Below are 18,590 nucleotides of genomic sequence, written 5' to 3' on the forward strand. Positions count from 1 at the left end.
GATCCAAAGAATATCAACTGTACTGGAAAAATTGGAGTGGAGTGGTTTCTTTTCAAAACAAAAGCTAGACACTGACCCCACTCCCACCCATAAAATGCTTTACAAGTCTTGCACAGCTCAAAGACCTATGAGCATGCTACCAAAACTCTGCTTTCAGAGCCTTCATGCATGGAATTAAAGATGGGAAGATTTTCTACCTACCCATGCAGACAGCACATTGCCAAGAGATGCATTTTATTTCACCCATTGCTAAGTATAAATGCATTACTCCCATTAATGAATCAGGTTTTAAAAGCTGTTTACACAGTCTTTATAGGGGGGCTCAGTCCCTTCTCCAATACGCTGAAGTAAGAATTCTACCCCAAAACAAGAATAGGCTGTGTACCAATTCTGAATAGATTCCTGGTACATACCAGATACTCTTCTTTTCCAATAACTATTTCACTTCCTTCATGGTCTTCCATCTTCTCCTTTGGCATCTCTATTGACTTATCACGCTCTTCCTCTGCCTTTGGCATCTCTTTTACCATTTCTTGTTCTGCCTGTGTCTCATTATCATGCGTAATGCAATCATCATCCTCCATCACATCTTCCAGGCTTCTGTCCCAGAATATAGTGGCTCTTTTTCTTGCTACTTGCATTTTAGTGTTGGTATCACTTACAAATGGCGCTTCTCTGACAGACTTCTGGCCAAATGACTGCTCTTGGGGAGGATTATAAGAGTCTAGAACTAAAATCTATTAAAGGAAAAAAAGTGATCAGTCATTTCTAAGATATAACCAGGCATCCTAGTTTTCTGCAATTAAACCCCCCCACCAAATTCTCCAATTAAAAATCCAAAACTCCATGTTTTCTAGTGGGAGCCCAACCCCTTGCTGCTGATTGGTGGAGGGGGCAGCCACAAAAGAGCCCTCTCAGAGGATCAGTGGCAGAGGGAGGAGGGGACAGCTGCCATCTTGGCTGCTTCTCTATGCACCAGTGGCTTCTCCTCCCCCCTGGCTGGCTGCCACAGTGGCCATGAAAACAGCTGGCTCCCACTAGAGAGCCAGCATCTTATTTTCAGTAAGTTGTTTTTCTTTTCTTTCCCCTGGGGATTCTAGAACATTTTCTGTAAAAAACAAAATTCCATGTTTTTCCATGGCAAACATTTCTAGGATCCCTGGAGATAACTAAGTAATTATGGACAAAGTCAGTAGCACTCAACTATCACTCTACATTCAGGACACACACACACTCTCATTGGGACATGTTGTCCAATGAATTTCACAGCTCCTCATCGCCATTACCACATCAGTGAAATTAACTGATATACTATGAAGTTACCTTCAGGATAAATGAAGTGGTATAGTTTAAGAGGCCCTGCTCCAAGACATCTAGAACACAGTAGCTTTGCTAAAGGTACAAAGCCACCCCTAAGTGAAATTGCTAGTTTCATAGATATCAGGGCTGGAAGGGACCTCAAAGATCATCAAGTCCAGCCCCCTGCCCCAGAGAAAGTCAGACAGCTAGGGTCAAAGGATAAGCATCCAAACATTTCTTGAATAAGCATTCAAACTTTTTTGAACAAGTCCAGAGTAGGTGCCTGCACCACCTTGGGAGGGAGTCTATTCCAGGTCTTGGGGGCCTGGACAGTAAAGAAATTTTCTCATGTCCAGCCTAAAACTGTGTTGTAGGAGTTTATGACCATTGGTCCTTGTTTTTCCATGGGGTGCTCTGGTGAACAGACATTCTCCAAGATCCTGATGAACACCCCTTGTGTTTTTATAGGCAGCCAGCAGGTCCCCCCTGAGCCTGTACTTTTCCAGAATGAAGAGTCCCTTGGCTCTCAGCCTCTTCATAAGGCCTATTCTCTTGGCCTCCGATCACGCACATGGCTTTCCTCTGGACTCTCTCAAGCTTCTCAACATCTTTCTTGAATTGCGGAGCCCAGAATTGGATGCGGTATTCCAGCTGCAGCCTCACCAAGGCTGAGTATAGCAGGAGGATGACATCCTGAGATTTACCTGAGAAGCATCTATAGATGCAAGCCAGGGTTTAGTTTGCTTTATCAGCTGTGACATCGCATTGGTGGCTTACGCTCATCTTGTGGTCAGTCGTGACCCCCAAGTCTCTTTCAGCACTGGTGCTAGCAAGTGTAACACTGCCGAGCCTATAAGCATACTGCAGGTTCCCCCCCCCCGAGGTAGAGTACCTTGAATGTCATCAGGCTTGTGTCTACCCACTTACTAAGCTTATCCAAGTCAGCCTGGATCACTAGCCTGTCCTCAGGTGTGGAGGCTATGTCCCAAAGTTTACTGCGAACTTAGCCAGTGCACTTCTGACACCAATGTCCACAACACTGATAAAGATGTTGAAGAGAACCGGTCCAAGGACAGAGCCTGGGGGATCACCACTGGTTATAGAGCACCATAATGACTCGCTGCCATCAACCACTACTCTCTGGGTCTGACCTCGAAGCCAACTCCCCAGCCATCGGACTGTGATATAGCCCACAACCACCCACAGGCACTACTGACACTATTTTGTCTACTAAATTTGGGGGTTCCTCATTGCCATTACCATATCAGTTAATTTCACTGATATACTACAAAGTTACCTTAAGTTACTACTGCAAAGTTACTTGCCATGCCACGCCTAGGGGGTACACATGCACCTATGTTCAACTCCTACATGTTGCCAGTGATTTCAGTGCTTTTAGAAAAGCAGTTTCCCTGCCAAACCTATTAAGGCTTTCAACCAGGAACGATTATAGAACATTTAATTGGAACATGAATGAATACTAAATTCAGAGATTACATTCAGATCATTAAAGTGTGAAATAAAGGATTTTAGTAGTCCTCTTAAGTACAAATCTGAATGATGCAGATGTGGAACAACTAGGCATCTCCATAATACAATTCTGAATTATAAATAGAACTACACAATTAAAATGCACTTACTTTTTGTGCAACTGTTGAGAACTTCAGTACATTGAGGGTTTCATCATAGGCAGAAGCATGCTGGCTTATGTTGACAATCATATGTACCTTCCCTCTTCCATTGAAGAAGCCTTGAAGGAAGTGAGTTAGTTTACTTTCCCGGAATGGTATGTGCTGCTGCAGCCTGAAGGACAAAAACAAAACACCACATACAACATTAGCTAAACATAGGGTCCCACTGAAAACTCTTAATGAGTTTTTTTATCTAAAAGTTCCCAAAATTATTTGGGCTACAAGGGGGGGAAAAAAAAAAAAAAAAAAGACACCCAACAATGCCTTAATTACTAAATTTTTAAATTTTAAGTAAGATGCTGTTCAATAAATGTGTGTTGGCTAAGGATCATCACTACCTTAGATTCTTATTTTCCCCTCATACAGTGATTTAGATCTAACAATTTGGAGATGCTAAACAAAATTATTTTGCTTCATACATTTCCCATGACTTTACACGTTTCTCCTACATAGGCTGGTTACGTGGATCTCTTATACAGCAAAAGGGCAGGGGGATGGAAGACAACACTAGCTAAAAAGGCTCGAGTTTGTCCAGAAGCAAGTATATGATGATTCAAGCTTAATTTGGCCACACACACACACACACCCCCCCCCGCAACTGTTCGGACTTCAGATTGATGGCTTCCTCAATTCTGATGCATTAAAGCACTCGTTTTCTAAAAGCAAAGCTTTGTTTTTTTACCAAAAGGCAGCACCAAGTCTGGCCACCACTTGCATCTTAGTTTCAGTATGCAAATGGTACTACATGATGTGCAGGCCTGTGGGAGCTCTCTGAAGAAAAAGCGAGGAAAACGGGATATAATCTCAAATCATAACTAGCAGTTACAGATGCCTTCTGATGTACGCACATGTGTGAGGGTAGCAGGGGTGGAAAATGACAAACACACAACTTTGCCTACAGCTAAAAGTTACTATTCACTGAAGAACTACAATAGCAAGTATAAAAGAAAAAAAAGTGTGGAAAAACAAGAGATTTGTTAGATAAGCTTTTGGGCACATCTCTCCTAGCTATATAGTTGGCCCAGTAAAAAGATATTACTTAAAAAAGCGAAAAACAAAAACCTTGCTTCTCACATTTCCTGAACCATAAACTATAGCAGTCCAACCCTACAATAAGCTTCCTGAGCATTCTGCTAAACTACATATTTTTAAAAACTTATTAAAAGTAATTTTATCAAAATGTAACACTTGTGCATGTAATTATGGTAGACATGATGCACTTATCACTATTTAGTTGTTTGATTTTATATATTTAATTATAGCCACAAAAATTAAGCATAGCTCTTGAAGTGCATACTTCGACTGTTGACTATTCCTGAGTGCATTAATGCATTTTCCTAGAATCAGCAGAGAAGTGTTAATGTTTCCACTCTCTTTCAATCGATCACCCTCATTACGTGTCTTGGTACATCTTTCTGAGCCAGCAAGATCACAGAGTACTAATCTGAAAAGAAAGATTAAAAAAGTTAATTTGCTTTTCAGGTGTTAGAAGTCAGCAGAACTAGTAAGCTTATTACAAATTAAGCCAAAACTTACTCACTGACTTGCGTTACAAGAGGTTTTTTAGAATCTTCAATCCTTAATATTTTAATAGTGAATATGCTGTGACTAAAAAAAAAGAAAGAAAAAAAGCATATAAAAAGTATGTTGCTCCAATATCACTTCTCATTCAGTTACTTAAAAACCAAAAGGAAAGTTGCATTTAACCTCTTCAAGACTTGTACACAAACTGGTAAAAATTTCAACATGCATTTATGCCTTCAACAAATTTAGTTCAGCCAAATGCCATTCTATCTGCTAAATATATTTAGTTTAAACATCCAGTGTACCTAAAAGGAAGGAAGCAAGCCATGCTCAACAGTTGGGCTTGCATTCTCATTGGGATTTATTTATTTATTTTAAACAATCATTTGTCAAATTAGTAGGCTATTCCTATGCTCCCAACATTCTATACTTAGAAGGCCACTGAGTCTTCAAAACCCATATGTGTGTTGAATAAAGGCAAACAGAAGTTAAGAGCTAACTGCCTTTACTTCAAGGAGAATGGTTTCAACAAATCTGTAAGCTTTTCTATAGAAGCTTCTTATTCCAAAGCTGTTCTAGTTTTGCTCAACTTTTTTCTGTTTACCAGTGTGGGTGAAATTGTCTGGGCTCTCACATCACCAAAAGATCCATGCCACCACCAGTATTCATAGGTCTCTCTCACCTTCTGCTGGAGCAAGTATTCAGTTTTGTGCAAGCAATGCTCTGGTGTTTCAATCCCAACTTCAGAAGTCTAAAAGCTTCTTTTGCATTAGAAATCTGGACCCACTGCAGATCTTGAAAGGGAACAACCAAAATTATTTTGCTAAATATTTATGAAGTAATCATTATGCATGTACATGTAATATGCATATAGATCTGTATTCAGGACACAAAAAAATTAGCCAGTTTATTGCTGTAACATTATGTTGAATCCCATTTGGGAGGCTGCCCATTTAATTGCCCCGATACCAAGAGAATATACATTGCTCTGAACCTCCCTTTATGCGCTGGGCGACAAGGCTCCCAGAGGTCCCAAGAGCAATTTTCCCCTACATTCCTGGCTGACGGGGCATAAGAGGCCCAGCTGACTGGCTGCTTACCGTATCTTAAGCAACTTGAGCCCGAGAAGCAGAGATGCGCGCAGCATCTCCCCAATGCTTTAAAAAGCATGCTATCCCTGCGTGTGGAGATGCATGCTAATGGTGACATCATAAAAAGGTGTCAAGGTCCAAAACAAGTGCTGGAGGGCACTGCAGGAGCGGGGACAGCACAGGGTACCAGGAGTGCCCCTACAGACACTGCAAGACCTGGGAAGGATGCTAAAGGGGCTCCCATGAGCTGGGATGGAAGACACCCAAAGTGATCCCAAACCCTGGAGATTAGCAGCAGTGAGCCACAGTGGGACTGGGGGGACCCACCTCCAAAAAGAACCGTAGGACTGATGGCAAACAACGCGAGTCCAGTTCCCCGAGCAGTGCCACATTAGGTGCCTAGGGTGTTTCGAGTATGTTTTCTTTTGTTTGGAATTTATTTCTTACTAAAACAGGCCTGACCCAGGAACATCCTGGCATGGCCTAAGCAGCCCAGCAGAAGGAGCCTGTAATCTAACTAACCTTAAGGTGAATGGCCAGAGTTACGGTGGTTTTCCCCAAGGACAACTGAAGCAGGTGGGGAAGAAAGCCCACACCTATTTAGCAAAGGAATGGCAACCAAGTATCCTATCAGAGCCCCAAGTCGCTATAGCACCTAGCCAGCCTGAGGGTGATCTCCAAAAGGAACCTCCCATTCTTTTCTTAGACCACCAAGGCGTGGCAGGTGAGTAGGAGGTAGACCCACCTTGAGCATAGGGGCTTCAAGTGCCCAGCAGACCTTCTCCAGGCACTTCGTATCCCATGCCTCGCAGCTGGCATCCATGGCCTATCACCCAGCCCAGCCCATAATCCTGTGCCCTCACACTGGCCTCTCAATCACACCACACCCACTGCCTATATTTCCTGGTAAACAATTGCAAAAAATTGAACTTTAAATCAGCCAACTGTCCCAACATGGCTATTAGAAGGTAGGTGCATCTATATGTGCATTAAGGCATTTCTTCTAATGAGCATTAAAAATGTAGTATCTTCAACGTGAGGTACTCAAAAAAATGTGCATTAGGCTGCCTTAATGTGCAGTAACAAATGTACATGGTTTTTAAGTAGTTATTAGCTTAATAGCACTTTTTATTTTACACGACACTTTAATGTGTAGTAAACAGGCTACTGCACATAAAAGCGCATGTGTAGACACACCCAGCTAGACTCTGGTTTCTCCAATCTAAAGGCAAAACTGCTTTTGAAGTTTTATATTGAGAGAGAAAATTGTCTCCCTTTTGTTTCCAATACTCACTGCAAGAGTGGGCAAGTGATTTGTTTTCCCAAAAAGATATTAAAATGCATGATAAAAGTATTTATTTTATAGTTACCTCTCACATATGAGCAGCCTTTGATATCTTGAGCAAGACGCAACAACTTTCTTTTCTTGTCATTTGTTATTGGGAACAGTAAGTCATAAATGCACTCATTGTAAATCTCACAAAAGGAAACCCAAAGAGAGAATTTCACATGGCTTCCTTCAGTTGTGATAGATTGTTCAGATTCTTGTATGATTTCTTCCAAGTCTGCCAAAAATATTTAGAGTTATACAAAATAACTAGAACTAAAAAACAAACAAACCAGAATTAGTCTAGAGTATAAAAAGAAAGATTAGTTACAAAATATGAGTTTGGAATGAGCTCAGACTTCTTAAAGTGAGACACTCGTCACAACACCAAACTTTTTGATCATCTGTACATGTCTACTATCTTTGTTAAAGAGTATCAATACATCTCACTTGCTTTTTCAAAAGAAGAATTTATTTTCAACCAAAATGAGTCAACTGTGCTCAAGAGATTCAAGTATGTTCTTTGGAAGACACTGCTCAATTCAATACATTCCAAAATGTATAGGATTATTTGTATACACATGCTTACTTTATCTGGAATATAATTAACTATTACAAGTTGTCAGGATGATAGTGCCAGAAGACCAGCAGTGAAAATTTACTCAGCCACAACTACACTCTAGTCTGACTAAACATGATCAGCAACCATTAGTATGAAGATTTTACTTCATCTCCAGACTGTCTGCCAAAACAACCATTTGCAGTTGTTTGTCTTGTAGGACCAAAGCACAAGAATTATATGATGACAAAATTATTTGATATGGGCCATTCAACAGACAAGAAATGGCAAAACGTTTCAGCTGCTAGTAACCCATGCTGGAACTGGAACTGAAAGTTACTGACCTGAAGTAGAATAGCCCTTATTCATTTAAGTAAAGAACAAACTTTTACATGAAACATACCTTCAGATTCGTCTGAAGTCTTGCTGTAATTGCTGTTCTGAGAATCTACCTATTAAGAAAAAAAGAAAATTGATAGCAGTAAATTTAAAAGTCAAATTAATTTTGGTTAGAACTAGGACTATTAAGAAGCCCAAAACTTCCAAAGCAGGTCTAGAGCACTAATCGATAGAACAGCAACGTTAAGTCAATATAAGATTATCAGAAGCTTTAAACCAGACAGGAATTACTTGTCTTCAACATTTCCAACAGCCTGAACTTTAACTTGGACCAGGAGCTCATTTAGAGCAGCATTCTTAACCTGTGGGTCATGACTCAAAACTGGGTCGCAAGAATATATATGAAAGGGTTGTAAACAACCTATAACAAAAAAAAACAAAAAACAAACAAACCACTCAAACTTTAAAAATGGATTCTCCTTTAAAAGGAGAAAACATGGGAAACTACAAGTTTCCCGTCGGAGGCTAGCAGAGTTCTAGCCTGCATGGAGCTGCTTGAGGCTGGGGGGAGTAGGAAGAAGGTGATCAGGCAGGACACACACGGTAGCCAGGCACCATAGAGCAGTTCCTATAGCTCCCTGCAGATAAATCTATGGGGCAGAAGGGATAGAGGGCACAAACAGTGTCAAAGGGACATAGACAGCACTGGCTGCCACCCCACCTCCTCTCCAAAGGAAGAGCCGTGGCCTGAGGGAAGCAGTGGCGGCAGCCAGGCCATGGCAGGGGGTTAGACCCACAGCTCAGTGAGCGAGTGAACGACTGGTGGCAGAAGAAGGTGAAGGCAGTGTGGCTGGAGCAAGGGTTCTCGCAACAATGAGTCTCACTGCTCCACTCTGCCCTCCTGTGCCAAGTCTCATCTGCTGGGCTGCAGAGGCAGCTCCTGCTCAAGCCAGTCCAACTAGGCTGCAGCTATGTGCCCACTGTGGGTGCACACTGAGGGGCTGGGGACTGAGACTGGGGGGCAGTTTTTTACTTAAACTACTTACTAGGTTGGGACTGGCCATCAATGTTTACAAATAGGTTCTGGTACAAAAAAAAAGGGCTGAGAACCACTGGTTTAGAGCACAGGAAAAAAACAGATGTATCATCACACATTAGGGAAAGACTATACTAAAATGTATGTTTCAAGCTGAAAAGAAAAACATGCAAAGGAGTACAGGGTACCATTTTTGGCTCAGCCCATATTTATCAAATACATTTCTACTGTTAACTTTCATGAAGTTTTTGCATATTCTTAAAATATATCTGAAAGGGGGAAAAAAGGAATGTGTCTACCAAGAACTTAGAGTATGGTATACATCTAAAAAGAGGCCCATTATGTGAAAAAATATTTGCAAAGGTCACAAAAAGCTAGGATTCCATCAACTTACTCATGCAATCAGGACAAGGTATATGCATTTATATAGCAACAGAATTTCAAGGAAGGATTTCACTTCATGTACTTCAGTAGACCAGTCTTGTCTGCTATAGAACTCCATGTTTACATACTTCATTAGGGTCAGGCTGAACAAGAGTACAAAAGAATCCCTGCCTAGCCCTATGACCCACAGGTCAGATATGGCTGTTAAGCTGGGGGGCTTCAGCGGTATCACTGCTTTCCCCCTTTAGTGCCAGCTGCTGTAGAATTAGGTTGGAAATGGCCCATTCAGAAATGAACTCTATTAAAGCAAATTCCTGCTCCAAAAATGTTGCAGAGCCCTGGCCTATCAACCTTCTGCACAAGTTCATTGACCTGTACCTGGTATTCCAAACTCCTTCTCACTTTGTGTACCCCACCCCCATTAAACATTTTGCAGCCTTACAAGTAAAACAAGGAAATGCATATTTCTAAAGCCTCATAAAAACTGTTCAGTGATAACTGCAGACATGTGTGCTAATGCCTTCAACTCAATTACAGGCATATGTGTATGCATACATATGTGTGTAAAAAAAATTAAATACACAGACATTATCAGCTTGTAGTGCCTCAAGGGGGTCTCTTTAGATTCTAAAGCAGCAGAAGTTAGCTGCATGGATTTTTTTTTCTCCGGGTTTATTTGTGTATTTCCATAAACTGTGAGAGGTAGATTTCTACTAAAAAACTTAAAAAAACCCCTAAGATCACTAAAAATAAAATACTTTTTTAAAGGAAAGTAGCAACGTTTGATTTACACTATATGTTACAGACCAGAAGAGTATGGCAGTAGAGTTATATTTTGGCCAAACCACAGGAGGAAAGAAAAGGGATATCGACAAGGCAAACAGTCTGTACTACACTGACAATTCTTACTGTTCAATCAATCATTATTTTATTCTGAAAGATGAATTTTGGGTGAAAGATAACCAAATTGGCACTGATAAAGTTGTAAATCAAAACAAGCTTCTGATTATCTGCACATTAAAAAGAAATGTTAAAACCTAAATTCTTGATAATTGAACTATAAAACAACAATGACAACAACAAAAATAAACAAAAACATCCTTCAATTAATTAAGCATTTAAACTTACAAGACAAAAAGATGTTTATGTTTTTTGCACTTTTCTACAAGTCTGCATAATTTTATTTAAAGGATTTTACTGCCACCTTCCTCCCAGAGAATTTTGATTGAAAATTCCCCCAAATAACTGTTATACAAGATTCATCTTGAATGTTTTACTGTTAGTCGGTTGGAACTATTGTGTTGACAATCTCCCTTTAGAGAAAGTTTTTCTTTTTTGGTCTAAATTTGTAGTCATTGCTCATTTCTATTTAGCTGGTGCTCTGTGTACTTCAGAACTTAGTTTGCCAATCAGGACCAACGCCATTACAGTCAGCCAATTATCTAATGTTTATTCTTAGAGTAGAAGACAAAAACCACTTTCGATTTTCAAAACTTTTTAGTCAACATAAGCCTTCAACTACAGTGCCACTCCAGTCTTGTAATTTAAAAAAATCTGAAATAATTGGGTATCCTTCGTCAAAAAAGCCATTTGGATCCAATTGTTTATAGTTTACTTCAGTTTTATTCAATTCTGCTCCTTCCCTATGAAGACAGCTTTTCTTTTCATTTCGAACAACTTTCCAGATTCATGAGTACCTGTTGATGCCTTATTTCCAGAGGAAATAAGATCAACCTGACAAGGCCAATAAATCTTTTTAGAAGGCTGCGTGTTGTATAAAGAAATACTGCCATACCTCTTTTGTTAGACGAAGAATTGAATTTTTAAAAGCAATTTCTTCTTTCATTTGTTCTTTAGTCAGCTTTATATAATCTCTGCATCTGTGGGGCTTGAGATCCATTTCTGGATACATTTTACCACAAACCCTTTTAAACAGCATATCCATAGTTCTTGGCAGGATACCAACATCATCTTCTGTCCCTGTAAATAAGATATATCAGGTCAAAGACTTGTATTTTCTTGGAAACAAGAGGGAGAGATTGATAAATTGTTTCCTGAAAGAAGTAGGAATGCCCCAATTGTCTTCCTTTTTTTATGTTGTCATAGCTAAAAGGAAAACTGCACACAAGACTGCCTTTGCAGTTCTTCAAGCATATTTCTTAGGTGAAGGAAGCAAAAACTGTCACTGCTCTCTATGATCGAACTCAGTTCTCAGACATAGTAAGCTGCAGCCCCCACTGTTAAAAGACATAACCCAATGGGGTTCCAAACTATATTTGATGATGCCTAAAAGACATTTTCTCTGTTGGGCATTATGACCAGCAGATGATTAGTGACCAGCTTAAAAAACAACTTCTTTAAAAAAGCCCATAGTTTATTCAGAGATGACTAGCAGTCACAGAAGTTGTTATTGTTATAGTTTTTGTGGTTTTTTTAAAAATAAAAATACAACGAGCACCCAAACTTTTCCCCTTTGAAAATTCAGGCAGGTTCAACTGACTCAGATTCCCATTTGCTGCTTCTCTGGGCTTGAAGGGCATTTTTACACATGCAAGAGCTGCAGTACCAGGCGTTTTCAAAGCGCCTGGTGATGCAGCATGTGCAGTTGTATAAGTGGTGAAATGCATGTCAATGCAAAGAAAATGGTGTCAGTCGCTTTTCACAGATTTCATAAACATTCGGGCTGGAAGGGACCACGGAGGATCATCAAGTCCAGCCCCTGCCCCAGGGCCAGGAAGTCAGCAGGGATCATAGGATCCCAGCAAAATAAAACATCCAAATGTGTCTTGAAGGCATTCCAAGTGGGTGCTTGAACCACCTCCGGCAGCAGTCTACTCCAAACCGAGGCGGCTCGGACAGTAAAGAAGTTCTTCCTTATGTCCTGCTTGAAGATTCTGCCCGGTGTTTTAAGGCAGGAATTGGCAACCCCCGGCATGCATACCAATTAGTGGAACATAAAGCTATTTTCCCCAGCATGCCAGGAGGTATGCGAAGAAACTGTTAAAAAACCAAAAAAAAAACCCTAACTAAAGCATCTTAGAGGTTCTTTGGTTCAAAAAGCACACTGCCACCATTTTCTTTACATTGACACGCATTTCATCACTTATACAACTGCACACAGTGCAGCGCACATCAACTCACATGTGGCACAGACTAGATTAAATCGAGTCTTCTCAAAAGCAGCAGATTTCTGGCACATCGCCGAATGAAAAGATGTGTGTACAAATGCCAAAAGAGACAGACTGCTCTCTTGCACTTTATCGCCATTTCCTCTAGCAGCAGCTAACAACTACCCCAGCCCTCATCCACCACACTAGTAGAGTACTAAATTCTCAATTAGATCTTCAGGTTCTGGACAAAGCAACTACGTAACTTTCAGCTGGAGTTCAGCTGGTAGAGAAATGTCTTCCCATTTTTTGGTCCTGCCATTGTTTCTTTGAATTTATTTACTCCAAAGGACTTCTCACTGTTTGTTTTCTGTTTGCTTTCCCTAGGAGTTCTTTTATGTGAACTCCATGTAGTCAGAACATACAGGAAAAGACTGTACATAAAAAGGATGCATCTCCCCCTTATTCATCATTTAAACCTTTGAATAGAAAAAAAAACTTAATTAGTGGCCAGAGGGAGTTGCGGCAATCCAATTCGTATTGCTTTCTGCTCTTGGGCTAGGTATGTTGACCATTCAGAAGAAAAAGAGCTATTGAATTTACTTAAACAAACAAACAAACACACACACACACACACACACACAAAACAACCCCCAAAAAACAAACTCAGGAGGAGGTCAGAAGCACAACAGCTTTCCCCTTCTTACCTGTCCACTGTAATTTCTCTCCCAGTACATTTGCTAACCATTATATACAAAAAGGTAGACTATATTGGTCTCAAAGCATGAAAATACACAAATGTAAGTGTAAATAAGTGATCTCGTTTGTCTCTCTGGTGGCAATTTGCTTAATTGGAAAATTATCAGTATGCCAGGCTAACTGATAGGTAGGTGTTTGTGCAGAAAGCACCTGTAACTGAGCCAGGACGCCAGCAAGCCTGTTTCAAAGACATTTTATTCCACTTGCATGCATGATTTTTTTTCATCCTTCCATTTCACAAGTGCCTTACATTTTATAGGCACACTGTTATACTGGATCTTTTAGTCCATCATTTTTAATGCAGATTTTTAAAGCTCAGATGCAGCTACTCACCCTGCCAGTTGGGTCTTTTGGTTTGGCTGCCAAAGCAGGAAGGACACCAAGGGCACATCCAGACAAGTGCGTGCATGCGTTTCCGCAAGGACAAACAGCAGCAGCACATAGTTGTGCCACTGCTACTTGTCCCCGGGGAACACCCATGCACATGTGCTCTTGGGCATGGTAAGTTGCCCCAGGTGGGGTAGGGGAGACTGGTGACAGCACCTGGGCTGGCCCTAGCAGCCTTACCTGAGGACCTCCTGTGGCTCCAGCAGCAATCTGGCAGAAGGAAGACAAACAGGCAGCTGAAGTATGGCTCTGGTCAGCTAGCCTCCAGTTTCAGGTGGTGCACACTGTCACCATTTGTGCCAACCTGCTTTTTTCTAGTGTGGGGTTTGTTTGTTTTTTTGACACTGGGCTCAAAAACGTAAGAGGCCATGTTGGAACTACTGCTGGGGGAGAGGAGGGGCTTTACAAATAGGTGTATCGTTAACTTGACATCTGATCTGGCCAATTCTGAAAATCAACCCTCACACAAGTGTTTTATCTGTACCTCCCTTCAAAATAACTGGGTCTACTTTGATGAGACCCTCACTAAATATCAATAAAAATTAAAGGAAGTTGTGAAGCTGCTATATGGGAAGCAGAGTCAAATGCAAAGTGCTTTGTAAAAAGATGTTTCTAACCTGTCTCTGAAAAAGGTTAGTAGGGAAAAAGTTGAAGACTTATTTTTAAAAAATGGTAGGGAAAGAGGCAGACTTAGTTCCACATACCCAACTGCTCCAAATCCAGAGCTTTAGTGTGATTTCACAGCTTTTCAGTTTCAACACAACAGATAAAATACACAAGATATAATCCCAAAGTAAAAAAAATCCTTTAAAACCCCCCAAACCAACAAAATTTAAAAGCTCTCTAACAGCAAATGAGAATTTCTAAATTAAGGTGTCAAACATCTAAATACAAGAAAGATTCTCAACATACAAACTCTCCTTCCACTCCAAGACTGAATGACCCTCTGAAAGAGTTATCAATGGTTTTTAATAAACAGTCCATCATTAGTTCTTCAGGAAATAACCCAATATAACTCACTATGTTTAAGCTAATATGTTAATTGTTTTTTCCTGTAAATAATTTAATATAGAACTATACCGGACTTTGTGCTGTATTTTGTAACATTTTTGGATAACAAACACTCTGAAAAAACATCCAAAATGATTGTTTTGCTAATGGTGAAGCATGATTGAGTTCACATATTCTTAAGATATCTTCCTTTTCTTTGTGGAAATAAAAAGGAGAGTTTGGAACCAAATAAAAGGAAGGATGACATCTTCTGGTCTGCAGTGATATTGAGCATTACTAATACAAAAAATACAGCTTTAGGAGACATAAGACTGCCAGAGAATATTAAGCATAGTAGTGACAGTACTGTTCAAGACTTAAATATTTGAAAGTGGGTACATTTTTAAAACTTGCCTGATTACTATTATGATTAAATCAATTCTGAAGCTAATATTTGCTTTCGGTGACTTCCAAGTTGGAGCTTCTCCATTTTCTTAGGAAGAAGCTAATATTATAAAAGTATTAGTTGTCACCTTTTTTCCATGTCGAGAATGGCATACACCATTCATTCTCTCTTTATTAAAAGGTATACATAATTCCTATTTTGATATTGACACCCATATCAGTGGATTGTATTGAAGGTCTAAATTCTATTTTACTCCACCTCATCCAATCCTTGAAAAACCATTAGTGTAAAATGTAGGTGGAAACTCCCGGGTTTTTTTTTGCAACTTATTGTTAAGGCCAAGATGAAGGCACGTGAAAGAGTTGACACATTAATGTTTTGCTTTCAGGGACACTAGCACAATTGAATAGAATCACATTTCAGGAACAGAGGTAACAGGATTTTGGCCAAAGGTCCATGCAGATTAGCTGGAATTTACTAATGAATGCAGGCACACATTCCTCCCCCCGCCCCAGAGAAAAAGTTATTGCAAAACAATTAAATAATTGAAGGTTAAATAAGAATCTGATAAAATAGATATTTTTTAATTTTGCTCTTCAAGAAATTGCTCATACCGTGGAATGTGTAAGTTTTTCCAGCATTTGTTACACCATAAGTGAAAATAAGACGACTGTGTCCTTCCAAGAAGTCTTGTACTGGTTGTTTCATTGTGCCTTCAAAGAACTCTTCCTGGGTTGTTTCAGGCCCAAACACCTAAGCAGTAGCAAGAGGTCACTCAACATCTTCAAATTTGAACAATCATTGGGGGTAAGAGTACTGCTAAGAATTTTTAAATCAGATCAATAATGTATACTTCCTATTTTGAAAAGGACAATGTACTAATGAGCTTGAGATTAAGCAAATGTAACTGCTCGTTTAAAGAGGCTTTAACAGGGTGAACTAATTGTCTGCTTACATGCGAAAACATGAATTTCTGCAACATCTGCCCCATGTTTTTTTCACTCAGTCGACAGGCCATGGAGTTCTTCGGAGCTTTCAATATAACACTAGTTGAGTCTTGAATAGAAACACATTCCTATGAAAAGGAAAAGAAAATGATAGTGATGGTACATTTGCATTTTAAACGTAGTACTCTAAAGTTTAAATGCTTGCTTTTTAATATTAAAACAGAAGACATACCTGAAATTCCTGTTCTTTTTCTGAAGATGTGAAAGGCCTAATTCGAAGGTAAACTTGTACATGTTCCTTGCACTCAAAGCTGTTTGGCTTAAAAGAAAAGATATAACCATTATCTTGAAAGTTAGTCAACTTACTTAAATTCTTAGTTTAATAAGGCAACATTATTTTGTTGTGCTGTTAAGCAAGGTCAATTATTTCAGGTTTTACTGTCCCTTATATTATCTATTATTGTTCACTCAACTAAGTTACATGTCTTTCAGTCTCAGCAGAAATTGATTTTAAAAAGTACTACAAGAAGCAAAAATAAGAACCATCAGTACACCTGAATGCTATCCTCTCTCAGCTAGGGAATCATTTTTAAACTTAAGAGGGGCTGAGCAAGATGAAAACAACAGATTTTTGCCAACATTTTCTACAGAATACTGGTTATACTTATCAGCTTCTGGTTGGTAATTAAACTATGGTGTAAGGAAGATGCTGTTAGCGTTGTCCTTCTATTACAACATACCAGCCAACTGTCCGTCAAAAATGACCGGAGAGGGTGGCGGGGGGAGGAAGAGGTGATGGAGTGCCATCACCTAACACCCCATGCTGCCACTGTTCTGCCTCTTGCAGGGAGCAGGGTGGAGGAGCCAGGGCCAGTGCTGCTGGCCTCAGCTCGGCTTTGGAATTATGGCAGTGCTCTCCCACACTTGGAGCACTCTGATTGGCTGTTTTTGTCAGCTAATCAGAGTGTAAATAAAGTGTTACAGACAGACAGACAGACTTAGGCTTTTATAATATTAGAATGGTACAAGATATGTGTATGCAGATAGGATGCATGTGCATTTCTTATGGCTCAACACTTCTGTATTTCCCTGCCTGCACTGACATGTGGTAGTCCTTTCAAGTGTATATACTTGAAGCAATCGCAAAGTGTGACAGGCCTAGCAAGGCAGAGATGCAACAGCACCAACTTTAGTACTCCCATTCCATGTTTAAGCAGAACTATGTATACATTATTCTTTAAAATAATAGAAGTAATTAAAGTACCGCAGTGAGACATTGCAATGCAAGCTCATTTTAAAAGTTTGAGGTGAACAATGTACTATCTTATTCTCACCTGACTTATATTCAAGCTTGAAGCAGCCAAGGAAAATTCATCAGAGAGGTTTGTTTTGATATCTTCAACACTTACTGGGCCAGTTCTCAAAGGCAGCTCAACGCTGGCAATATAGGATGGTCTAAAAATTGTTTCTGTATCCAGAACTGGTTCCATTCTGCAAAAACTAAAAAGCCAATTATTTAAGTATCACAGCATAACCAAAAATAACCAAACAACAAACATAGTGCAAATTAAAAAATTCACACAATGCATGTAAGTACAGAAGTGTCCAATACATAAAGCATGCTGGAACAAGAGTTACTATTATCCAAGAAGAGCTGGGAAGTTGTAGCAAATATTAATTAAAGCATCTCCAACCTGAAAGGCTGAAGCAAAAGGATGCCAACAATTATAGATCTTTATCAGACACATTCTGTGACCTTTAATATTACTGTATTTTCTCACGTAACACATGCCCCCAAATTAGGGATATACATATATGCCATTTAAGGGGGGGGGGGTGCATGCGTGCACCCTTTAACCTATTGTAATTATGGTTGTTAAATGGTAATTGCTACAACCTGAAGTGTGCAAACATGATTCACAAAATATGCCCAAAGGGTGCAAATACAAATCCAGAGCCTTGGCCTGCTAGGTAGGGTCTTTCCGAGTGCTTTGCCACAGAATTACTCTAGTATTTTTCAGTAACTGAACAAGTGAAACCCAAGAGCCCGCAAGGCGCCTCGAGCCTAAGGAGGCGGAGAACCGCTGCCCGAAACATTTGCACGGAGCCTTTCGGTCCACACGAAGCTCCGCTGCCTCCCCCTGCCCGCTGCGGAAGGGCAGCGGCCGCCGAAGCTTGGCCCATTGCTCTCCGGGCGGGACAGCCGCAGCCATGACGGGCCGGCAGCGCAGCGCGTCTATCTACCGCCGCGGGCCGAGGACCCGGAGCTCCGCCAGGCAAGCCCAGAGCGGCACGTCACCACCACCACCACGCGAGTCGGATCTGACCCATCGGCTCACCCGCGCGAGCCGCCACGGCCCGAGGGAACCGCTGCAGGCTAGGTCGCGGCACTTTTTCAAATACACCCAATGAGAACGCGCGGTGCTGCGCAGCATCATGGGAAACGAGAGCCCGCGGGGAATCGTCCCAGCGAGTGGAATTCTGGGTAGAGTCGGGCATGCTGGGAAGTGTAGTTTCAGCTATGAGGCGGGCTAGTCTCTGCACCGCCTGCTGCTGCTTGACTGCCCCGCAGGGGGGAGCCGGGGGGGGACCAGCTGGGGGCGCCCTGGCCTTGGCGGCTGCTCTCTGGGCCCGCTGGGAGCTGGCGGCGGGGGTGTCCTGCTGCAGGACCTGAATGAGCCCTCTGTGGGTGGCGGTGCCCAGCAGGACCCAGCCTCCGGGGGCCGCATCTTTACCCCCACCAG

The 18,590-nt window shown here is 40.9% G+C and overlaps 1 protein-coding gene across 4 annotated transcripts in view; it reads right to left on the bottom strand.

Annotated features, from left to right (window-relative positions):
• Positions 1–18,291, bottom strand: part of KIF20B (kinesin family member 20B) — a 51,306-nt gene extending 33,015 nt beyond the window's left edge. For 3 of the 4 annotated variants that reach the window (XM_019556156.1, XM_019556153.1, XM_019556155.1), the window contains exons 1-13: positions 18,186–18,291; positions 17,181–17,346; positions 16,079–16,165; positions 15,855–15,974; positions 15,514–15,652; positions 11,046–11,230; positions 7,895–7,943; positions 6,976–7,170; positions 5,197–5,308; positions 4,527–4,598; positions 4,288–4,434; positions 2,940–3,102; positions 414–737 (exon numbers count right to left, since the gene is read on the bottom strand). In XM_019556156.1, the coding sequence (XP_019411701.1) occupies positions 414–737; positions 2,940–3,102; positions 4,288–4,434; positions 4,527–4,598; positions 5,197–5,308; positions 6,976–7,170; positions 7,895–7,943; positions 11,046–11,230; positions 15,514–15,652; positions 15,855–15,974; positions 16,079–16,165; positions 17,181–17,336 (1,749 nt within the window). In that variant the 5' untranslated portion in view covers positions 17,337–17,346; positions 18,186–18,291. Of the gene's footprint in view, positions 1–413; positions 738–2,939; positions 3,103–4,287; positions 4,435–4,526; positions 4,599–5,196; positions 5,309–6,975; positions 7,171–7,894; positions 7,944–11,045; positions 11,231–15,513; positions 15,653–15,854; positions 15,975–16,078; positions 16,166–17,180; positions 17,748–18,185 lie in introns of those variants that run through there. The other variant, XM_019556154.1, reaches the window with a different exon arrangement.
• Positions 18,292–18,590: the final 299 nt, after the last annotated feature.

Source organism: Crocodylus porosus, unplaced genomic scaffold, assembly GCF_001723895.1.
Source record: "Crocodylus porosus isolate Cpor-Errol unplaced genomic scaffold, CroPor_comp1, whole genome shotgun sequence".
Lineage (NCBI taxonomy): Eukaryota > Metazoa > Chordata > Crocodylia > Crocodylidae > Crocodylus > Crocodylus porosus.